General features: G+C 46.7%; 1 protein-coding gene across 6 annotated transcripts in view; it reads left to right on the top strand.

Annotated features, from left to right (window-relative positions):
- The window catches only part of BIRC6 (baculoviral IAP repeat containing 6), a 2386688-nt gene that overhangs the window by 834043 nt on the left and 1527252 nt on the right, over positions 1–25393 (top strand). For all 6 annotated transcript variants that reach the window (XM_086926902.1, XM_086926900.1, XM_086926901.1 and 3 more), the window contains one exon: positions 19552–19898. In XM_086926902.1, the coding sequence (XP_086783028.1) occupies positions 19552–19898 (347 nt within the window). The remainder of the gene's footprint in view (positions 1–19551; positions 19899–25393) is intronic.

The raw sequence follows: 25393 nt of genomic DNA, 5'->3' as shown, positions 1-25393 counted from the left end.
TGCTGCCCTGACTATCGCCCTGTTTTGGACCCTTGATGATTGGTAGAGCGAAACGATAGACGAGTCTTCTAGTGATGTCATCGATACTTCAGTTAAGTATAAGTGGAGCGTCTCCCAGTCCTTAGTTTGGTTCTTAGTTTGATATCCTTTGGGATAGCTTTGATTTGGAACTTGCAAGCGCCAAAGCCGAGGGACTCGTGTATTCACGAGACTATCGTATTCGATAATCCTTTGAAGTTTGAAGCTAGACTAGAGAGCGAAGATGCCTGGTTTTAGCAGACTTGGAAACTTGTTTTGTCTTGGTTGTAGTAGGGATTCCCGGTTGGAGGACTCGTGTCCGGTTCCTCCGATTGGAACTCCAACATATGAGCTCTATGTGAAGCATAGCGTAGGCCCTATCACATATAATGAAGTGTGGATCCGATACACCAGAAACGATGGTGTTTTAAAATGGCCCCAATATGGTAGCTTTGACACTGACATTTTAGATAATTTAGAGGTAAAACTTTTTTAGAAGAAAGCCCGGCCGGCGATGGTTGACTCCTTTCGCCTATGGCGCAAAGAAGCCAAACAGAAAGAAATGAAATTAGCAAAGAAAAATAAACGAGGTATGTCAATGGTACATGCTGCCATTGCGTTCAGGGATAATGAGGAAGAGCAAGAGAGTGAACAAACGCTTAGAAGTAGGAAGCTAGCAGTAGATAAATGCTACCCAGTTCTGCCAAATAAAGGATGAGGATCAAAAGACTAACTTGATAAGGATCCTTTAATGTCTCATTTACTGAGTTCACCACCTCCATATGCGCAAAGTGCTACAGCACCACAGCAACCTTTGGTTGTACAACGACCTATTGTTGGACAATAGGTCCTAACGCAATCGCCAGCTCCTCTTCAGCTGGTTTCTACTCCTCCGGCGCAGCCCTCTCAAGGGCCGCCGCCTTTGCTACCTACTTCATCTGCCTTTCCTACAACTTCGCCTACTGCTCCAACTGCTTATCCTAATACTCCTTCTACTACTGCCTCCATCTCCGCTTTACATCAGCCTGTCTTTTCTGGCGTATTTGCCTTTCCGTCAGTTTCTCCTTCTGTTCGGCAGAGAGTGGCAAACACTGTTACTGGTCTTTTCTCACCTTTCTTTGGGTCGCCTAATACGACCCCTAACCCAGAACGAAGACAGTTGCGGAGTCGACTGCCTGACTACCAAGAGAGAGAAGTACTGAATGAGTTAGCACGTAAATGGGTTACCGATACTGTAAGATATGACGTTTAGTCCGTCATGGAAGTCTTCCGTCAGTGGGAAGCATCTACGCAGAGATGTTTTTGAACAAATGTGTGTATTTCTCCGTTTAGATTTGAGGGGAAATGATCCAGAGCACGACATGCCTGAATTATTCCGTGTGCGGTTCAAGTTCGCAGAAGGCATGATTGTGGGTGCCGATGTTGAACAAACGATTGAGACGTTGTTGTCTTATAGGAGTAAGGGGAGCAATTCTAGATCACTTTCTGAGCATGACATGCCAGGTAGGAAAAAGGCGCGACAGTATCCCATGAGAGAGGTTCCCCCAGTTTGGAGGGAAGGCGACGCAAATGCTAATCCAGCCATTCCCCCGCATTTTCAGCATGTATGGGTACATGTTCCTCGGAAGAGATCTGAAGTTTTGGCTCTAAAACAGACATTGCCTGATCCCTGCATAAATCCTGCAGGGTATTATAAGGAGTTATCACAAACTGCCAGCTCCTGTATCATGAATCTAGCAGATGTAGACATGCTGTTTGGAAATGTTGTTCCACAGCCTTTATGGGGAAAAATTCGTCATGCAGATCATGATCAAGAATTAGGTGACACATGGGTTAATATCGCTGCTGCTGATGCTAGACAAGTTGGTGGCTCTAAGCCCGAGCCTTTAGTAGCTGAGCTTCCTGGTAGAATTATTGCATATATGAAGACTTTAAAGCCCTAATTGCGTGTGAATTGGGACAAGTTGTCTGCGTGCAAACAGAAGAAAGATGAGAATGTGTCTGACTTTTTCACGAGGTTTGAAGAGACTTTCGTCGATCATAGTGGTCAGGATATGGCTACTGAGGGTGGCCAAAGATTGTTTGTCGACAAATTTGTACATACTTTGCTTCCTGAATTATGCAATAAGTTGAAGGATTCTGAGAGTGCTTGGGCTGTTTCCACATCAGCGCAGATTCTAGCTACAGCCCAGTACTACGAGAATAGGCGCAAAGATGAGCTAGAAAAGGCAGATAAAAAGACTAAAGAATTGAAAACTAAAGTCCTTCTGCAGCAAGCTTATCCACCTCGTACTGCTAGTCAGCACGACTATCAGCAACCCCAGCAGTATTCGAGAAACTCGCAAAGAAACGAGTCTTCTCAACAGCGTTTACCGTATGGTCCGAATCAGTGTGCGTATTGCAAGGAAGAGGGTCATTTCAAGAGTAGTTGTCCGGCTTTGTTACGGCGTATGAATGGTGTTTCTGGTGCAAGAGGTCGAGGTGTTCAACACGCCCCTAGAGGTAGGGGTCGTGGAAATTTCCCCCAGAATGCTCCTTCTTTCCCGCCTCAGAATTCTATGAATAGTTTTGACCAGCAGAATAACGCGTTTTCCAGGACAGCTCAGTACTATGCTGATGACTACTATGCAGAAAATGAGAATATGGACGGTAATGATTGCTAGGACAGCCATGGACAAAGAGAGGGAGTTGTTTCAGTTCCAGTAGATCAGAATGGACCTTATGTTGAGGTGATTACATCAGGTGTGTCAGAGCCTTTTCTGTTGGATACTGGTGCTACAAAGAGTTCTATTATGCACTCAAAACTTCCTGGCGCACCTTTGTCTGGCGAAATAAATGTTTCAGTAGGTTTTTCTGGCGCCCCGGTTAGGAATCCGATCTCTAGTCCTATGTCCCTTTCTGTTGGGCCATGTGAATTAGAAGCACCCCTCATTCTTACAACAGGTTGTGGTGAAAACGTGTTGGGACTGGACCTGTTAAAGAGACTATATGCGACTTTGTACTGTTCTCCTTCGGGAGTACAACTTACACTGGGTAAGAAAGTAGTTTCTCCAATGTATTTGTCAAGGGAAAAACTTCCAACCGAATTGTCTTCTCTTCCGGATATGCTTTGGGCCACTGGCTGTAATGATGTGGGTCTTTTGGAAATAGCGCCATATGTTATAACATTGAAAGCCAATGTTAGAATGCCACGTATTCCCCAATACCAGATCTCTAGCGAAGGTGAAAAGGCGTTGTTAGCAATCATTTATGGTCTAATTGAGAAGGATGTCATTGAAGAGACAACAGGCAACATTTGTAACAGCCCTGTTCTGCCGGTTTTAAAGCGTATTGATCCTTCCCAACCACCTGTCTATAGGTTTGTGATTGATCTTAGAGAGGTGAATAAAATTGTTGTGCCACAGTTTCCAGTTGTTCCTGATATCACTGCCCTATTGACTATGATTCCAGCTTCAGCCACTTGGTTCACAGTGATTGACTTGAAGAATGCTTTCTTCAGCATCCCTATTGCCGAGGAGAGCAGGGATATTTTTGGCTTCAATTTAGGAGGCCGAAGTTTCCGCTTCAAACGCGCTCCTCAGGTCTACTGTGAAAGTCCATCAATATTCAGTCAGGCTCTGAAATCACAGCTTGACACGATTGTTCTACCTGATGGCGCGACTCTTATTCAGTACGCCGATGATTTGCTGGCCGCGGCTGATACTGAGAAGATTTGCAAACAAGCCACTTTGTCATTGTTGCGTCATTTATGTGATCTGCGCCACAAAGTCTCTCTTTCAAAGTTGCAATATTGTCGACAAGAAGTGACCTACTTAGGTCACATCTTATCGAAGGAGGGAAGGAAGCTGACCCCAGAAAGAATACAGGCAATTGCAAAATTGAGTGTCCCAAGGACACAGAGAGAAGTGCGTGCTTTCTTGGGCATTACATCATATTGCAGACAATGGATACCGAATTTCTCCTTGTTGGCCAAACCTTTGGTGGCATTAACTTGCAAGGATACACCGAAACCCATTCCGTGGTCTGAAGAGTGTCAGAAAAGTTTTTACGAATTACGTAATGCACTGTGTTCGGCTGCTGTGTTGGGTACCCCCGACTACAGTAAGCCTTTTACACTATATGTCTATGAGAAAGAAGGTTGTGCATTATCAGTTCTGACACAATCTTTTGGGGGCAAACAGCGTCCATGCGCGTACTTTTCGGCGACTTTAGATCCGGTAGCTAAGGCATTGCCAAGTTGCTTGAGGGCCACTGTGGCAGCAGCTGTCTGTATTCGACAGTCTGCTGGGATAGTAATGAATAATATGCTGATCGTCATGGTCCCACATGCAGTAGACCTTCTGTTAAACAGAACAAGGACACAGCACTTAACTAGTGCTCGATTGTCAAGTTATGAGCTGACACTATTAGCGAGTCATGTACACATAAAGAGGTGTGATACACTGAACCCAGCCACGTTATTGCCCATTCCAGTAGAGACAGATGAGGTCGAACAACATGACTGCTGTTTTAGGACAGAAGAAGAGACAAAAGGGAGAGTAGATTTACAGGACACTCCTCTTCCTGAATGTGATGATGCTTTATGGGTTGATGGTTCGTGTTTCAAGTTGCCGAATGGTGATACGACTGCAGCATATGCTGTGACGACTTTGCATACGATTGTTGAAGCTGCACGTATCTCACACAATTCTGCGCAAGCAGCAGAATTGACTGCACTTACAAGAGCATGTGTGTTGGCAAAAGGAAAGCGAGTGAATGTGTACACGGACAGCCAATACGCTTGTGGCGTTGCTCACAGTTTTGGACGATTGTGGCGTGAACATGGGTTCCTGACATCGCATGGTGCTAAGATCCAACATGGTCAGTTAGTGAATGAGCTTCTCGAGTCACTGACCTTGCCACTACAAGTTGCGATTGTGAAATGCAGTGCACACAAAAAGGTGACGGGTGATGTTGGTCGTGGAAATGCGTTTGCGGATGAAGTTGCAAAAGAGACTGCTAGGAATGTAATGAGTCGAATGTATGTTGCAGGTCCCGCAAGATGGATTGGTGATGTTGGTATGTGTGAAGACACGATTGAGAGTGTGAAGTCCATCCAAGCTGAAGCCACAGAGAAAGAGGTGAATGAATGGAGAGAAAGTAAGGGTAGATTGGATGCGAATGGTTGTTGGGTCGAACTGTCAGAGCATCAGAGATGTTTGCTACCCGATGCGTATGTGCTTGCAGTGGTGACAATGGCTCATGGAATGGCTCACATCAGTGTGAAAGGGATCTGTAAGTTATTGGCTCCAGTATGGCAAAATGGTGGGATCCCTAAATGTGCAGAGAATGTGGTCAAGAATTGTATGGTGTGTCTGAAGTACAATCCTGGTAGGGGAACACCAACTCCAGCTGGTCATTTTGCGCCTCCAACGTATCCGTTGGAGGTTTTGCAGCTAGATTTCATCCACATGGAAAGGTGCAACAATCTGAAATACGTGCTCGTTGTTGTTTGTGCCTTTTCCAGGTGGGTGGAGGCGTATCCCCTTAAGGACAATACTGCCTTATCCACAGCCAAAGCCCTTGTCAAAGAGTTCTTCCCTAGGTTTGGAATGCCTAGAATGGTTTGGAGTGATAATGGGAGTGAATTTGTGGGACGAGTGATGAAGAAAGTGTGTGAGGGGCTAGGCATACAACAGAAGTTCCACGCTGCAAATCACCCCCAATCAGCTGGACTAGTAGAGTGCTATAATGGCACGTTAAAATTGAAACTGGCCAAGATCCAAGCGAGCACAGGTCTTAAATGGCCTGACGCCCTGCCTTTGGCACTCCTATCGACAAGAATGACTGTTCACTCTAGAGTGGGACTTAGTCCACATGAAATTGTGTTCGGCCGCCCAGCCAACATATGAGGAGTACCAAGGCCCACCAGGTTCAGTGAAATAGAGCATCCTGTACTGCTTGATTATCCGTACGAATTGACGGCTAAATTGCATGTTTTACACCAACAGGTCCACGACAGTCTACCTCAGGCCTCCGAAGCTCCAGGGCATACGATCGATCCTGGATCATATGTGCTGGTCAAGAACTTCCAGCGAACAAAGAATGACCAGCCCCGGTGGACCGGCCCTCATCTAGTTCTTCTCTCGACCAGATCTGCCGTCCGAGTTGAAGGGAAAAAACATTGGATTCACGGCAACCATTGTAAGAGGGTCCCACTGCCTCTTCTGTATGACCGGTGGGTCCAGGAGGGAATTGCTGACTCTGAGGTCGAGACTGTGCCTCGCTTCTTGCTCTTTAGTGATGCACGTTTGAAAGGAACTACTTCTGAAAAGGAAAGCAATAACATTTTACAAGAAGCTGTGCCTCCGTCAGTGCGATTGAACACTGCTGAGCCTGAACTCTTGTTTCTAGACCACACAGCACCTGGTTGAAATCGCTACAATTTGAGGCCAAGACCTATGACTATGGACAAATAAAAGTTTTTCTTTTTGATTGTGCAGCTCTCTCATCCAAGAAACTTGCTCATTTTTGATTTTCGAACCGCCATCCGGTTCTGCTGCTAGGGTCGCGGTTGCCACAGTCTTTGGAGTGCAGCTGGAGGCGGTTAGGTGGACAGTTCTGTTTGGTTCAAGGGAGTTACCCTGGATTGACAGAAGCACTCCTTAGCAGAAACAATCTCCCACCACGGGCAGCAACCTAGAGGATGGAGTTTCCCAAGATAGAGAGACCTGCCAGATCAACGAACTTTGAAACGAGAATATGCACTGTGATGGCAAAAACACGATTTTTAATAATATGCATTTTCATGTTGTGCAGTATAATGATGTTTTTAATAGGCTATGCTTTATACACCTTTCGAGTATCATTTGCACACACCACACAGCCCACACCTCCTCCTACTGTTTCCCCACACTCTTTTCACCCTCTACCTGAACACGAGTCTGCCAGAAGTTTAGAATTTATGAATAACTCATTCGTTCAGCTCCTACACCAGCACCAGTTTGTAATGAACACGACAAATTGTTGGGTATGTGGACTTATGCCACACACGACAGATAAGGGTATCCCATATTTTGTCCTGCCATTTAGCTACTATGGTTCTTTGTGGGCATTTCAAACAATGTTCCTATTTGCCATCGAACCATATCCCCCACGTCCCACAGGAAGCAACTCGAGCAACAAGGCACTAGTGGCAGGAATCAGAAATATGAGCAGAGATATTGACACCTATAGAACGATTCCCAGAGATGAATTGAAGGCTTACAGTAGATGGAATATAACAAAATATGGAATTTCCTTAAGCGAGAGCCAGCGAGCAAAGAAATCCTCCCCAATCTGGATAGTACCCCATCAGGGTCACCTATGTCTGCAGGGAAACGGCAAAAACCCCAGGGCTCAGTTAGGGAAGAGTGTCTGTACTGAAACTTACGTCTTCCCTTCTCAGACCTCCCCTTCATTCTTAGCTGCTAAGGGTACCTACTTCGTCTGCCATGATAGAGCATATACATGGCTGCCCCCTGACTTTTCGGGCACATGTTTTATATCGTTCCTGTTGCCACCCACCTACACGGCCGAGGCAGATTACCATAGGACAAGGACAGTTAGGGGTGTTGTGAGTAAAGACGACACTGCGGAACAGGAGTTTGGGGATTTCGCGAAAGGTTTTCTGCCGTTTTGGGGGCCTATGGTGAACAGCAGGAACATTCGCCAATTGACGAGGGTAGTTGAATCCACCGTGATTGAAAAGGCTGGTGCCCTTAGTAACTTGACTGCGGAGCTCCAGTCGGACCGCCTTATGACTCTTCAGAACAGGGTTGCCCTAGATGTCATACATGCAGACCGTGGTGGGGTATGTAAGGTGATCCAATCCAGTTGCTGCATTTTCATCCCCGATAACGCTCCGACAGTATACCAGGCCATCTCCAAACTGCATAAGATCTCTGAATCCATTCACGTGGATAAAGGGGACTGGTCCTTAATGGGGTGGTTCTGGGAACTGATATCTGCCTGGGGATGGAAGGTTCTGATAGTCATTGGGATGGTCTTAGCCATTCTGTTCATGTTCTGCTTGTGTACAGTGCGCTCCTGCAATATGTGGCCTCTGTGCTACATCATGTGTAAGGAAGCCTGTGTCAAGAGACGAACTAAGCAACAGGATGATGCTACAGCAGCATCTTAATGACTTTATGTACACAGACCTGGACTCAGATTAGCATGAGTATAGGTTATTGCCTATATAAGGGCAAAAGGAGGGTCTGTGGTACTGAAAATTCTGGACCCTGCTATTGTGTGGTACCGAAGCTCTACACTCGTGTCAAAAAATATCATCATATCATGACGATTTTGGTATTGGCAGACCGGTAATGATTGAGATATTATACCTATGCATTTGCGTCATGTTTGAGTGACGAAATCACCCCGAAATCGTAATTTTCGTCTTGAACCCTCGGGTTCCATTTTGTGAGCGGCATCCATTTTGTGATTGCCCTTACATAGTCAAATGACCAAGGCCGAATTCGATCTGAAAGGACACGTACACCTTTTTGTGACTCCTCTGTGACCTGGGCGAGCTGACTCCACTGCCTCAAGCCAAACCTGTTCGGGCAGTCCCCATCCTAATGGCCGACCGAGATTAGTATCAAGGCACAACATGTCATAAACCGTTCATCGCATACAAGCCATGTCTAATCACACATACACCTGCCCCTGCTTCTTCTTTATGACTAGTTTTACAAGGAGGAGGTGCCCGATTTTATTGGGGGTCCGTCGAGATCTGATGAAGGTTCTGGGCCTTGCTGGGTAATCGATCACGAACTGGACAAACTAAAATATGGGCTTGCCATCATGACTCTGCTTTTTCTTTGTAGTAGAAATATTTAAATGACCAACTGTAAACCGAGGAATTCTTGCCCGAAGTGTATTATTTTGTATAAAAAGAAGAGGCTGGTTCTGTAAAAACGAGCAGTCTCCTGAGAACATACATGCGCTACATGCTGTTGTACTTCTAGGATACCTGTTACTGGTTGCAGCCAATAAACCCGATCCTTGACATCACCTAGAAGACTCTGTGTTTCTGTGGTCCGAAACAGGAAGGACTCAAAGAGGTCTCTGGTTGTTCCCCTAGGAACCGCCGGGTCCATAAAAACCCGGTACCTCAAGCTGTGGAACATTAACAGCTGTTTGGACTGTTGCAGTCCTCATTACATATTGGACTAATTGTCTATGTATTTTAATCAATGTTTTTAGCTGTACTAACAGCTCTTCTTTTGACATTTTTGCAATGTCCGGATGTGGTGTGTAGCTGGCTAGAACCGGCCACGTTGCTCCTGGTCTACCTAGTGGACCGAGCCTGGTAATATGATCATTATGTTTTAGGGCGCCTTTAAACCAGAGCAGGTGCTCTTGGAATTTTAATGGGATTTCAATCTCCTCGAAAGGAGCGTACTCTTCCGGTGGATCCCCTATTTTGTAATAGTGGAACTCGTTTGTTGCAGCGTTTGCTGCTTGAAATTTTATCCATGAATAGAATACCTCTGTCTGCCGATATTCGTGTACCTCTATCACGAAGACAACAGTGCCACCTTGTGTGGTCAGTCCATTTTCTGTAAGTTTTAACGTTATAGTTTTTCTTATGTTGACCGGGATGATTATCGCACCCGGTTCTTTAGTCCCTGTACCATCGGGACCCTGCTGAGTCGCATTTACTGCGGCATCAACGGTTCCGTTTTCAGTGTCTGACATTTTATTGTCAGAAATGTTTTGCAGAGCAGGTCTCCAAGGAGACAAAGATTAGGTGCACAATATTTTGCAACACTGTATCCTTCAACGTTGAATAAACCAGAGCTTTACATAGGAATCTCTTCCTACTAAGTTTGGGCGGATTTTAACCTTTCACCCACTCCAGACGTCTATTGGAGTATTTACGGGAGAAAGGGTCTGTGTGAAAAATGCACGACTGAGTTACTCTAACGTCTTGCGTTAGTTTTATCGCCTTACCAAACGTTGGGCGCCATGTAGTGTAGTTCCTATTTTCCCTATAGGCCCTGCGCATTGGAATAACATAAACAGCAGTATAGACGTAGAAGTGCGGTCTTCCAGGTCTCTACTGACTATGCTAAACTTAATTGGGTTTGTTACCAACTAGCTCAGAGGTCACTGGAAACTTTCTTGACTGAATAGGGAGTGATCAGCTCCCCTGGCTCAGACAAGAAGGGGTTCAGTTTTCCAACAACCGCATAAACATGACAACTTTGCTCCTTAGAATAAGAGTCAATCTCTAGAGTCGTGTGAAACAATAGACAGTTATTTTACTCAGTCAGTTGTGCAGATTAATTTCACCAAGGTGCAGAGAAAAGAGAGACGGGCGTTTTCAATAAAAGGTATTATTTATTGAACAGTCTTTCTTCTCATGCAAGAGAAATGAATTGCCACAATTGCAAAACTTGTTATTATAAAAAGTGCGTACAGTAAAAGGAGGATTGCGAAATAATACTGTAAAAGCATTGATATGGTTTCTTAGCCATGCAATGGTTAAAATGAATAAAATATATACATTCATATATACATTTAGCTAACGTACTTAACTGGTGCTTCTAACTACTCCTACCCCAGTGTACCTGACCTAAGCCTAATACTTGGAAGGGAGTAAGTAAGTAGCAGTTTAGTTAAGTTGGTTTTGCCAAGGTTTGCTTCAAGAATTCTCTCTAAGGGTTTAGTCAACACCATACCTCTGGAATAGAATGTTGGAGGTCTTTTATCTCCTTTCAGGGCTCGATATCCCAGTCACTCGCAAGAGTAGGCTGGAAACGCCGGAGCTGGATTTTCTCGGCAGGAGAAAAGACAGCGTCTCTCTCAGCGCGTCAAGGAGGAGGAGGGGCAGCGTCCGTGGGCTGCTTGCATCTGCTGGGCTCTGCAAGGGACAGCTGATCTGCTCCTGTATTCACCACACCATCATTAACGGCATCGCATTTGCTTAAGGTAACGTTGGTAATATTTATACCTGAAAGGTGCCTGGTTTGACGTAAGTTTTTGGACATAAGACGTCAATAAAGATGTCACTAGGAAGTGATCGTCCTTTCAGTGCTCATTAGAGTTCTATTACTAATCAAAACATAGCAAGCGGGGCTTTCCCAGGTTGCTGAGTTTTATCTTGTTGAAGAACTCGGAGTGTAATCTAGGAATCTTAGATAGTGGCTTCTGCTGTGTCATTTACGTTCATGAACTGCAGAGGCGAGTTTCTGAAATATGGCTGAAATATGGCTCTGATCGTTTATGCCATTATAGGGGTATGAATGGATTATAGCCGTATAGGGGCATAAGGTCACAGTATTGATCGGGGTCCTAGATTAGAACACGACAGTCACTGCTGCTGTGCACTATCATGGTGCTGCTCTGACTACTGTATGAGCGGCTCAGTATCCTCCTCACTATCACTGTCTGGGTCTTTCAGTAATCCTACCAAGTGCTCCCATGCCCTGGCTGCCTCCAGCGCCCTCTCACTCCCTGTTCTCTTGGCCATTTGCAGCCGCACTATCCCATCCCATTCCGTCCATTTAATGAATTATTTTTTCCATCTAGCTACTCCAGGGGCACCTCTTGCTTTCCCGTGCATCGTGATTTCCCTTTCTGCCAGCAATAAACCCATGTCTATGAACTTACTCGTGTTCTTGGGTTTAGCTGTATTGGGAAACCAATGTAGAGTACTTAGCCCTAGAGCCAGTCCCAAATCTCTATCCGTCACTGCGTTCCACAGGGCAACCACCTCCATCTAATAACAAGCTAGTAGTGGGCCTCCCCAGATCATGTGAGGGAAATCCGCTCCCTCTCCTCTGCAGCGCGGGCATTCATCTGCGTCTGTGTTAAAATATGCTCGGATTTTCGCCTGGGTAAGGTAAGCCCTGTGCAAAATATAGAAGTGCACCAATTGAAACCAAGCAATCCTGGTGCTCTTCCACGCCCGTTTGACTATTTCATGCCAGGCCCTATCCGGTATCTCATCACCCACATCCATCTCCCATTTGCGCTTGAGTGCGTCTAAAGAAGTCAGCTGCTTATGAAGGCACGTGACTGCCTTATTTTTCCCTGCAGCAGTCACAATATACTGGCATCCCAAAGAAGTCATAGGTTTGGTCTGGGCCTCCTTCCAGTGCGCCTGGATGGCCACCGTGTCGCGGGCAGCAAAAAGTCTCCCCCTCGCAATTCAAACCGCTCCTGCAATATATGGAAGGGCAGCATATTCCCATCCTCCTATAGATCCCCAATAGTAGTTAGCCCTTTTTCATCCCAATCCCTCAGTTCCCGCCAGGAGCCCCCGTGGGGAAGCGCCTCACATATAGAGTGGTATATCGGAAGCATATGGTACTGCCATACCTGCTCGTTTATAACTCCGCCTCCAACATTGCCTTGCTGCCTTAAGGTCCTCAGGGAGGTCGCCTATCCGGACAGGAAGGTCCCCGAGGACTTGTGAGAGCTGCTTCAGCTCTGGGGCTCCCTATCTCTCCTGCTCTGGGTTCCCGCAATTTCAATGCCATTGTCTGTGTCAACCACTGCAGCTGTGCAGCTAAGTTGTAAGTTTCAAAATTAGGAACCGCCCAGCCACCCTCCGATTGTGGGCTCAGTAATACAGATAGGGCTAACTGACGCCTCCCAGTGCTCCATAAAAAGCCTTTGATCATGGATGTGAGTTGTTTAAAAACTTCCCAAGCAAGGCTGATGGGAGAGATGCAGCTAAGCACACAAGTCAATGTGGGCTGGGCATGACTTGCTAGTCAGAGGAGTTTCCTTGTCTGTTGCCTTGCGGCACCACGCCTTTCTGAAGATGAATGACTTTTCTGGGGATGTTCAAGACTCTCTATGGACACGTGTCCTTTGATGGCTCCTGTCTCTTCGGAGAAATGGCGAACTTTGCGCTGGAGCGCTTCATAGATAGAAGAGCCACCTTCAAGTTCTTGGGCCTTTGTCGCCCCTTGACAACCCCGGTCCGCCTTTTGCTCCTTTTGTGGCCACGGAAGGAACTTCCAGCCGCGTTTTTAGCCGCTCAACCACAACTGTACACAAGCTCCACAGCCTTTGCATGGCCGAGTACGCTGTACCCACAGAGCCTGTGAGTTGGGCAACCAGAGGTCTGACCAGTCACCCCCCTTTTAGTTTACCCTCCTACCATCATCGGCACCCAGTGGAAGGCAGGATATGCCATCCGCTTCCCCAGTGGAGGTCATTAACATCAGACTTTTGGGTTCGTCAGTTTGTTCAAAGGGGCTACTCCCTCCCAGTTGTGCCTTCTCCACCCATCCCACCCACTTGCGACTGGCTGATGGAGGACCATCTCTTCTTGCTCTTCCAGAAAGTAGCTGCTCTCTTGGCAAAGAGAGCCATAGAGAGGGTGCCAACTCCAGAAGTAGGTTGTGGTTGTTATTTGTGCTGTATTCTGGTGACCATAAAGGACGGAGGCCTTTGTCCAATCCTATACCTGTACCCTCTCAATTTCTTCCTGAAAAAGGAGAAATTCAAAATGCTCTTACTCGCTCAAGTCGGGTCTACCCTGAACCTGGAAGACTGGATAGTAGTGTTGGACTTGGAGGATGCATACTTTGACATTTCCTTCCCATCCTGCCTTCCCACAGGCTTTCCCTGTCATTCACAGTGGCCTACGAGCACTTTCAGTTTGCGGTGCTCCCTTTTGGCCTTACCAGCGTCCCTTGGGTGTTCACCAAGGTGATGGCAGTGGTTGCAGCTCATCTGTTGAGATCAGGGGTGCCAGTCTTCCTCTATCTCGACGACTGGCTGTTGAAGCCGGGCTCGCCCCCAGGCTGTTGTCTCCCTCCTTCAGACTATGGTGGGCCTCCTGCATTCACTGGGTTTCACTATCAATGTGCTTAAGTCTCATCTGACTCCTTCTCTAATGCTCCCTTTCATCGAAGCTGTTCTGGACATGGTGCAGTTTCGGGCCTATCCTCACAAAGTGAAATGATGAATGAAACTTATATAGCGCATGACTTACCCTGAGGCATCTCAGCGCTTGCTTAGGGAACCCGTCCTGGTATTCCCCTGTGAGATAACCCTGGCAGGGTATCCACAAGGTGAAAGCCAGGCATCCCACCGCGAGGGGCCGTTGTGGAGATTAAGCAAGCTATTGCCCAGAGTCGCAGAGTGTGAACCCTTGAGTCGAGAAGGCACCGAAGCGAGAATTAACGAGTCTGTGGAATTTTGAGCCCAAGACCCGCCGAGGCGGGGAATTGAACCCTGGTCCAGAGCCGAACTCAAGCTCCAGGTCTGCCGCCTCTAACCCCTGAGCCACACTTCTCCACAAAGGGCGAATCCAAAATATTTAGGCTATGATATCGATGTTTCAGCCTCTAACCTGGACTTTGGTGAGATGGACTCTGAGCCTGCTGGACCTCGTGGTCTCCTGCATCCTGCTTGTGACACATGCCCTCTGGTATATGCGGGCCCTGCAGTGGGACCTAAAGTTCCATTGGGCATAGCATCAGGCGCATCATCTCAGACATGGTCCAGATCTCGGACGGAAATGTAAGAGCTGCAGTGGTTGTTAGTGAAGTGCGATTGGGTCAGAGGCAGACCCCTCTCCCTTCCCCAACCAGATCTGACAGTGCTGACAGATGCGTCACCCATTTGAGAGAGGTGGAGATCAGAGGTCATTGGTTGCCCACCAAATCTGTACTCTACATCAACCTGTTGGAGCTCTGGGTCAACCGGCTGGTATTAAAAGCTGTTCTGCCCTCCATCAAAGTAAGGGTATTGCAGGTGTTCATGGACAACACCACTGCCATGTGGCACTGCAACAAACAGGGCGGTGTGGGGTGAGGTCATGGACCCTTTTTTAAGAGGCCCTGTCTCTCTGAAACCTCAGGGCATATTCCAGGTTGTTCAGCACCTGTCGAGCTCTCGGAACACCAGGCTGTCAAACTCAGCCAAAGATGCCTAGCAGATCATGAGTGACATCTCCATCCAGAGTTGGTGCAAGGTCTTTTTATGCAGTCGGGTGAGTCTCAGTTAGATCTGTTTGCTATTGCCGAGAACGCGCAATGTTGGCGGTTTTGTGCTCTCAAGTTTCCAAGGCGGCTCTCGCCCTGAGATGCTTTTCATCTCGAGTGGAGTTCAGGTCTCCTGTACACCTCTCTGCCAATACCACTCATGTCTAGAGTTTTTAACAAGATCAGGAATGAGTGGGCCTAAGTCATCCGTGTGACTCTAAATTGGGCTTGTCGAGTTTGTTGTCCCGAGCTGTTGAGCAAGGCCATCGGTCCTTCGCTCAGGCGACCCCTTTGGGAGGTTCTTTTGTCGCAGCAGCAGGGGAGGGTTTTCCATCCCAACCTGTCAACTCTGCCTTCATGCGTGGAGATTATCAGTGACAATTGACCTGTTTCAACCTTCTGCCCGCAGTCTTCAGTGTTATCTTGGCGCCCGAAGTCTGCAGTGTTATCTTGGCAGCAAGGTGTCCCTCTACCAAGACTGTATGCGCCTGCTGTTGGGGCAAGATTGTGGCAGGGAAACAGGTTGACCCTCTCTCTCAGGTCCTTCTATTTATCCTTTCTCTTGCCCAGCAGGGCTCTGCTTTACGAACCTTAAAAGGCTTCTTTCTGCCATCTCAGCATTTCAGCAGTTGCTAGATCAGCCATCTTTGTTCAAATCCCCTGTGGTGAATACGCTTTTGAAAGGTTTGCAACACGTTTTCACCTTCACCCTCATTATGCGTCAGTGGGGTCTCAATCTCGTCCTTACATTTATGTGTGCTCACTTTGAGCCGCTGCACATCTGTCCTCTCAGGGCTCCTTTCATGTAGACCAATCCATCGCTCTGCCTACCATTTTATGCTCTGCCACATCCTTCTAAGGAGGAGGAGTGACTTCACTGTCTGGATCCAAAAGGAGGTTTGTCGTTCTACCATGACCGCACAAAAGATTTCCAGGTGGACGACCAACTCTTGGTGAGATATGTTGGAGTGAAGAAAAGAGAGACTGTCCAGAAACAGACCATCTCCCAATGGATATTGATCTGCATTAAGATCTGCTACACATTGGCTAAGAAGCAATCCCAAAGGTTTGCGTGCTCATTCAACCAGAGCTAAGGCTGTGACCACTGCATTAGCATGTAGAGTTCTGGTCCTGATACCTGCCAGGCAGCAATGTGGTGTTTTTTACACACATTCATGAAGCTTTACTACCTGGACAGTTGGGTCTGTCTGGACGGGCACTTCACTCGGGCAGTCCTGCTCGACTGTCTAGTGTGAAACAGTTTTTTAGACCCACCTCCGGGGAGGTATTGCTTGTGTAGCAATTCTAAGGAAAGTAATCTGCGACTAGAAGTCACTATCCGATGCACAAGTTACTTCCCTTTAGTAATGGTAGAGACTCTATCTAGCTGTAGATTCCTTACAGACCCACCCTTCCTCCTCGCTCTGCGAATAAATCTCTAGGGACAGGGTTTTTCCCCTTTCAGGGCCCCAGTTTTCCACACCAGGGATCAGCGTTCTTCTTGGCTCCGCGCTCTTGGTGTGGAAGGGCGGGTAAAGAAACTGACGTCAGCGCACTGGGGTGACACCTATACAGGCATGCGCCCATTACTTCTGGCATGGACGACGCCATGCGGAGACTAACAATGCCACCTACAGGTACTCAGGGGTACAGCTCAAGAAAAAAATCTGGATCCAGTGTGGCACCTATGGATATTTCTAAGGTGAGGAATCTGCAGTTAGATAGTCTCTACCAGATAAGGTATTACTGAAGTTAAGTAACTTGTTCACCAGGGCTATCACACCACCAGGGGTTGCACCATGCATGCCCAGTGTTGTAGGGAAATAATAGAATACATTTTATAGACAGACGCACACAAACATTCACTTCGAAAGACATTCAGATGGATCCCCCACAGAATCCAGAAAGTCGGTCACCCACACTAATCACCAGCAGACCGGCATCACCCAGAAACGGCTCAAGAAACTACAGAACTTTCAAAACGCTGCTGCCAGACTGGTCCTCGACATCCCCCGCTGCAGTCACATCATGCAACACCTCTGACAACTCCACTGGCTCCCTGTCAACAAGATAATCACCTTCAAGCTCCCCACACATGCTTACAAAGCTCTTTGCAACATAGGACCAGCATACATGAACCACCACCTCGCATTCCACACACCTGCCAGACACCTCTGTTCCGCCCAATGCTCCCTAGCCTCTATCCCCAAGATCCACAAGACCAGACCCGGAGGAAGTTCATTCTCCCACCTCACCACCAAGACCTGGAACACCCTGTCAACGACCCACCCCCGGCAATCCGCGTCGTTGACCCAGTTCAAGAAGGACCTCAGGATCTGGCTCCTCAAATGATCCTCGACAACCAGAGGGACCAGGACCCCCCACCCAACGCCCTTAGACCCTCACAGGTGAGTAGTCGCGCTTTACAAACCCCTGATCGATTGATTGATTTAACTCTAAAATCCCAACCCCAAGACAAACAGTTCAGGTGAGGGATAGTTTTAAAACGATGTCAGTAGTGAACCGTCCTAGCGTAATACTTGGACGTGCTGAAAAAGATAACTGTGGGTTCTGCAGAAACACATAGGTCACAGTGCACATTAGATATGGAAAACCTACATGAATGTTGTGTGGTCAATTTAGCTGTGCTGAAACACATAAATAGATTATATTTCTTTACAGACTGGAACTTCACAGGTCATAAACAATTATTACATACATCAGAGAAAAGACCACCGCATTTCTATGTATTAAACATTGAGAGGCAGTCAGTACAAACAGGTTTTGCACTGTCGTTGCGCACAGGGTGTAAACAATTGTGGATTCTGCCTTAGCGCAAGCCTGTTGAGAATATGTTAAAGTCAGATAGTCTGGTTTGGGCCATTGACATCAAACAAGACATAATCACTCGCTATGCAGAAAAACAAAAATGTGTTTGTTATCTCACACTTATTCTGGGAACTAACCCACAAGAAGGGGATTCTGCTAAACATGGAAACATACATAATTCTTGGGAATTTGTACCGGTTATGGCAGTATCTTATCTGCCCAGCTTGCTATTTTCCTCATGTAGGAATTTGTAACCAGTGTATTATTTTGTGGCTTTTGCAGTGTATATACACTACTGCCGGTAATCCAGAACTTTGAACTTCAGACGTTGGTCTCTTTTTGAGACTGGCTGATTTTCCCAATTGATTGATTAATACCATAATTTTGTGTGAAATTGTTCTGTCTTACTTTATTAAAATATTTTCCCTCCAACACTAGCCAGGATTAGGGAGACCGATTACTCTATGTGGATTTCTCGACAGATTCACCTCAATAGTGTTGTGTTGGTGGCTCTCACAATCAGTACCCCCTAGCAAAGGGTACGACAATCCTCAGAATGGTCCCAAGAGGCTGCTCAGTATGCCCCAGATGCTCTTACAGTCCAGCTATCTCATACCTTACGTCATCAAGGGTGCACATCCTCTTACCACAATCCATGTGTTCTGCTGGCCTAATGGAGCGCTGCAACCTCACCACATCATATGTATTTCAGAGATGCTCATCTAGGCTGTCTGCTCCTCTGTCCTACAGTTTGTGGTCCTGCAGGTCTACCCGCTTCAGCTTTCCTCTGTGTGGTGGGTCTCCCTAGATCTGACTGTAGAGAGATTCGCAGGACCCTGAGTTTCGTGTCCTCCGACCGCCGCCTTGCCTTGCAGCCACCTGGCTCTTCAGGTGAAGTATTGTGGAGCACGCTGCCTCCCAGTGTCTCCGCTCCTCCTCCTTTGAAGCTGAAGGGGCCTACGGCAGCATTCCTAGGGTCCTCGCAGGGTTCGGACTGCTGACTGCATTCACCAGGCAGGACAAAGGCTGGAGCGATGAAAGCCTAGTCTGCTCTGGTCATCCTCTACGGCGGAGTGTCCAAGTTATTATTTTTTAGCATGGTTCATAACAGGATTCTGCATAGTACTTCATCAAAAGATAGGCAAGAATAATAAGTTACTTAAAAGTGAAGGTGATTCTCCAGCATTGGTGTCTTTTAGAGATGGACGTGTTCCTCATTTCTCCTCAGTGAGCTGTCTTCTCTTGGATATTGCTTACGGAAACATACATGTTAAATTATCTGAGTAAGGGAAGTGTGTCGTAGATGTCACTGCATAGCATTAAAGTGCCTTTAGATATGTGCTGATGATTGAGTTCAGAAAGGAGGTTATTTACTGGGTTTTCAGTTGGACAGCATGCTAAATGTTTTATTATACCAGAGGATTGCCAGATTGATGTTCGGAAATGTGTAAATAGCACCTTCTTCTATCAAACACAGCAGTGCTGAAGATCTACATTTCTATGTAAGTGTCTTATTCTTCACCGTGGCAAAATGGTGGCCCGAGAAGGTATTTTAGGAAATCGGTGCTATAGCTTTGCAAGGTAAAGAAGTGAGTTTTTTTAATGTATGTATGCCATTAGTGCTAAAGATCAGTCCACATTAAAATCTTTAGTAGAAGGCAAATAATTAGTTTACTTGTGCGATTCGCTGGACTAGCACTATAAATAATCACTTTTTGTTATTCCTTAGGTACAATTTATCATGTCATCGCTTGGAAACACTGTTGCAAAACATTGATTTACCACCTCTAAATAGTGCCAATAATGCTCAATACTTTCTGCGAAAACCAGATAAAGCAGTCGAGGAAGACACCAGGGTCTTTTCAGCATACCAGGATTGCATTCAGCTCCAGCTCCAACTAAACTTGGCTCATCATGCTGTTCAAAGGCTCAAAGTGGCCTTGGGAGTAAGTAGGAAGACTTTGCGAGAACAGTTTGATTCAAGAGAACTGATTCAGGTGTCCTCCACAGAACAATTGCGTACAATCATACGGTATCTTCTGGATACGTTACTGAGTCTTCTTCATTCTTCTAATGGTTGGTATTGCATTTCTCTGAGGAGATTTTTTTCTTTTTTTTATCAAATGTGTTAATACATGTTCTTAATTTAGCTGAGAGCTGATGAGGTCAGATTGTTGAGAATCATGTCCATTAAAGCACATATAAGATCATAGTGTCAATTCATTATCATTACACTGAAACTTGTATATTGATAGGTTCTATTATAAAGACAAATATTTCGTTTTTTTCATTTCCAATCTGTTGGCGATATTACTTTTTTAATGTGCTCTTTCTCTGCACCAACACCATGGTTCTGAACAAATTGCTTTCAGATGTAGGTTTGAAGTTCATAACATTAGCAGTATCTCTCCGCGTGAGGTGAAGTAGAGGATATATATCCGGTTTCCCTAGCAGAATACAGAAATATCTAACAAAGTAAGAAAGGACCAAGCTTTAAAACAAGATAGGGTCAGCCTTAAATGATGATGCCATTCCTGTGTATAATTTCTAGTACTGGGATATATCAAAGTTTGCTTGTTTGATTTCAGTTCTTCTGACTAGGTGTGCCTTTTTTTCTTTTTTTGCAAAGACCTTGCTGTTAAACATGTTTCTAATTTTCGATGGGGAACTTCTTGCGCTCTGTCATCCACAATAAGATCATGCGCTCATCAAAAACCCTGTGATTAGCTGCTGGGCTTGTATACTCGAAAATACTGATGACACAGCTTTGCTTCTGTGGTCACTCATATTGTGCTTTGTTACTGGTCAAAACAGGCTCCCAAACTGTAGTTGACAGTACCCACTTTTCACTAGCCGTTGTAAGTGCGACACTTAAATAGCAGCCACTTGCAAAATTAAGTACATTAGGGTAAGCCATATACAATCAAAACACATTTTTAAGATGCCAGACACTGTCAGTCGAGTATGTGTGGAGCTTAAATCCCATTACCTGTGCAGTAGGAAGAGAATACATAGTAGACCATAAAAGTTACGTTTTATTTTTATTTTTGTGAGATTCATGTACTCAGTGTGTCTTTGCCCAGGTTTGGGAGGTGAAAGAAAAACTATACTTAAGAGACTGTTTAAGGACATGTAGGCAAGCCTTGATTGCATGTTTAAACTCTGAAGTTTATTAATGAATTCAGCATTTGTGAAATTCCTACGAGCTGTAGAAAAAATGTTGGATGCTTTTACGTGATTTATTAAGGGATTGAGCTAACATGTATAATATATTCTTTGCACATAACCCTAAATGATTGATCGCTTTATAACTTAATCTGTATGATCTATAATCAAGTTTTTGGATACAAGTTGAAATGATGCATTGTTTTATATTTTAAAATTTGTTGCTATTTTAGCTATTTTTGTAAGATTTTAATTAATCAAACAAATAAAATAAACTTAAAACTTGAACAGTGGTCATATGAATGCCAATGATGATCATACTATGCCATAAAAGGCATGCTTGACTGTTCTTCCGGTTAAAAAAGAAATATCGGGTCCCAAGAAAAATATTGAATAGTGTAATATCCTGTTCTTATAAAGGCTCACATGTACAAATCAATTGTGATTCTAAACCACAAAATAACAAACTTACAGTGAGTGGTTCACATTTGATATAAAAATAAATTTATGGGCAAAATAATCAAATTTACAGAGCACGAGGTGGCATTCTTGACAAAGTAACTCATATTATGCCATTCAGTGTAACATTCTTGACATATGTCTCCAGGTTATGGTCTTGCATAGATGCCACTTGAGTAAGTCACATCATGATTATATATATATTCATTGTATCACATCAGTTAAAAAGTGCACTTTGACTTACAGCCACTTGTTTTTGTACCTGGTCACCTAGTCATTTACAGTCTCATTTGTCATACATTATCTAACCCACTCTGTGTCACGTTTATGGACATTCAGTCACACACTGCCTCATTAGTTACATCATTGTGTCGCACTAAACCATGCCCAGATTAAAGCACATATAATAGGCATTAAGCCTGCCATGACTTCATCTGATTCAGAACCACAAAACTGATCAATTTTCTCTTCTGCGCAGTCATCCACTTATGCATTCAGGTACTCATTCACCCATCCGTCTCATTTATAGTGTACTTTTCTACATACTTGTATACTGCTATATTGTCTTTCTTCTTCACTGTGTTAGTTGTGTTAAGAAAATATCCTAAATAATTTATGCAAGACTGATGATTTTATTCTGGTATTATGCAGTACTGCATGCTACCAAAAGGCAAACATTTGTGTAGTTTAATAGGTGCTCCTAGATGTAAGAGCAATACTGCAATATGCATATGTAATCCTTTCCAAGCAATGTCAGCAGTGGTGTCAATAGTAAGGTCAAATGATGCATGACAGCTTATTTTAATCTGGTAATTTGAGGTGCTAATTGTGGGCACAAAGGTTTACTTGACAAATATTTCTGACTTCTTCCAGGTCAACTCTAACTGGACATGACTTTAAAGGATATTGTTGAGTGTGTGCATGCGGTATAATACTTTTACAGATCTACATTAGTGGAAAGTAATTGAGAGTAAACTACTGTGTAGTATTGAGAGGTACATTAGAAAGAACGTTCATGCAGTGGTAAGCAAGAGTAATAATATTGCTATGATAGTAAAAGGTGTTTTCTTAAGGACAATAACACCTGCTTATTCCTCACCTTTTGAATATCTCCAGGCACCACAGTGGATCCAGAAACTTTTCATAGTTCTGCACTGCCAGTAGGTGGTGCTGGCTCAACCTCTGCATTGGAAGCAATGCAGTTGGGACGTAACTGGAGATATATAGCGGGGCCCCAGCGCACCGTCATTTCCCTTTTTTCTGCAACCTTCTACCCCGATCAGGAGCTACTCTGCATGAATGTTCACTTATTTTCTTCTGATAAGTCTTTTCTGTCCAGACATTTTCCATCTGTGCAGCATGTAGGTGTTTTTGAGAGAAACTGCCATCTACAGATTCTACACCTTTTGAGTATTCCCCTGATTGGATCTGTAACCTTTTCAGCAGTACCTCTGTGTGCTGGCAAGTGGCACTGTGTGGTTCCTCACTGGTGCCATTTTGCTGGAAATGTGTGTAGCTTTATAGGAGCTGCTACGGCACGCTAAGGTAGGTCAATTTTTGTCTTTCTGCGCCACCAGATGCAGCTCGTTAGTTCTCCCTCATCTCTCAGAGACACTTAGCTCAACTTTTTGTTAAAAGTTTCTCAGTGATTAGGGGGCGTGGCTTGGTAGTAAGTAATGGTGGATGCGTAAGCTTGTTGCTCCGCACCCGCCCATCTTTAATCCAGCAATTCCAGCACAGGCCCTGCCCGCTGCAGTGCGCGATACCTGTCCCCAGGCAGAGGGGGACTTAAGAGATGTGGGGCGCTGCCTGAGACCAGGGGGTGACTAGATTGCCAAAGATTGGAGAGTCGAGTAGTGGGCCCGTGATCCCAAAATGGCGGCCTCAAACTTGGCGTTGGAGACCCTTGCGGAAAGGAGCTTGCTGCCCTGAGGAGAGGGTAGCGCTGCCGTGCTGGGATGCTTGTTGACAAACTGAGCGTATTGTATAGCTGCAACACTGCGGCGAGTGACGGCAGAGGAGAGATGCGATCTGAGGCAGTCCTGGGAGTGTCCCCGGACCTGGGGAGTCCGGATGCCGGCCTACCCTCGCCTAGCGAGAAGGCAGTAAAGCGGCAGTTGTCCCAGCTGGGAGCTGCAGAGGTCTAGCCTAGGTGCGGTGAGTGGAGGCAACCTCACTGTATGGCGGACAATCTGGACTCGGTTCAGGGCCCTTGAGATGCTGGACACTTGGTGCGCCCTGGCCTGCTACATTCCCCCCCAACCGGGCAACAAGCCCGACTGCACCTTGGGAGATGGCCTGCCTGGAGCTGTGTTGACTTACGTGGCCATTGAGAGATATTGGTGGCATTGTGGCACAGTAGAGACTTGCCTCCTCTGGGCTCAACTGGTGGTCCAGTAGAGGACTAGCTGGTCAAGGTGACCTCCTGCTCAACCTCCCCTCCTTCTCCTGCGGATGAGCCCTCCTCCCACCTGGTGTTGCGTACTCGACCGAGGTTCGGCCCTGATGCCTGCGACCTGACGGGGATCCTGGACTGTGTTGGAGGACTGACCAACTAATGACATCCCTAAATTTCTCTCCTCCTGAGATGTGCTTGCAGGGCCGGGCCCTGTGCGGCGGTCTGGGGCCCCGCAGTTGGTGGTTAGAAAAAGAGGTTGACCACCTCCTTACTGGCGGAATTGGCGGCTTGGGCATGTAGCGGTGACCTTGGTGCGGTTTGTGGAATACTGATTTCCATCTCTAAGTCCCTTCTTGACTCGAGCAATATTTCGGAGTGTGGTGATCTGTGGACACAACCACGATAGTTGTTCCTGTGACAGGATGAGTAAGGCCAGAGCGAAACTAACAGGAGCACCACCAGACCCCGATGATGATTCCCTGGAGTAGAAAGAAGGGAAATCGGGGTTGTTGTTCCCGTTAGACCCAGTGTAACAGCAGCTAACCAAAATATCTGAAAGAAAGACGTTAGTGTTAGATTCCTTACCTTAGAATATCCCCAGGCGTCAGTCTGGATCCGGAAACTTTTGCGTAGCAGTACCCCTGCGCGTCGGTAGGCGTCGTCTGCAGGCGTCCCCTGCGGCTCCGCGTCCGTCGTCGGCGTCGTGCGCCGTGATGACGTCGCTGGAGTACATAGACGCCGCCTCCGCGCGCTGACGTCAGTTCTTCTTTTTTCCGCGCCAGTGGACGCAGATCTGAAGAGCAGTACTCCGGTCTTTGACCAAGTTTTTCGATTGTTTTTTCTCTATTGTGCCTGATAGGATGCCTGGGTTTAAGAATTGCGATGACTGTGAGCGCACGATGTCGGTCACAGACCATCACCGCCTCTGTCTCCGGTGTCTGGGCCCCGACCACGACGTGGACTCCTGTGTCGACTGCCGGGCCCTTACCAACAAGGCTAGGCGGGAGCGGTCCCGCAAGCTGCTGGAGCTCCGGGTGTCGGCCCCACGTCGGGACCGGGAGCGGTCCCGGTCCGGCCGGAGGTCGAGAGAGCGTTCGAGGGAGCGGTCGCGGAGCCGCGCCGAGCGTTCCGGAAGTCGACACCACTCGTCAGGCTCGTCAGGTAGGAAGCACAAGAAGTCGGGGCGTCGTCATCGTACCCCCGACTCCCCCCGACGCTCGCGCGATGCGGCCGGGGGCTCGGGTGACCCCAACCCGCGGCTCCGCGAGAGTCGCCGGCGCGGCCTGCCTCATACCCTCCGGTCCCTGGGCATGGCGCGACGCCTGAGGAGATCGAGGCGTTCCTCATGGCCATGAGGGCGCTCGCTTCTCCGACGGGGCCTACGGTGCCTTTGGGCCCAGTGCTGCCGTCTGGGGGCCCTGGCGGTTCGGGTGTCCCTGCCTCGGCGCCGTCGGGTGCTCCGGCCCCGGCGCCGCCGACGGCTCCGACCCCGGCGCCGCAAGGGCCTTCGGGATCGGCGCCGGCTGGTCTTCCGGCCTCCCCGGCGCCG

This window comes from Lissotriton vulgaris, chromosome 6, assembly GCF_964263255.1.
Source record: "Lissotriton vulgaris chromosome 6, aLisVul1.2, whole genome shotgun sequence".
In the NCBI taxonomy this organism is placed as follows: domain Eukaryota; kingdom Metazoa; phylum Chordata; class Amphibia; order Caudata; family Salamandridae; genus Lissotriton; species Lissotriton vulgaris.
This window is presented reverse-complemented; position numbering and strand designations above follow the sequence as displayed.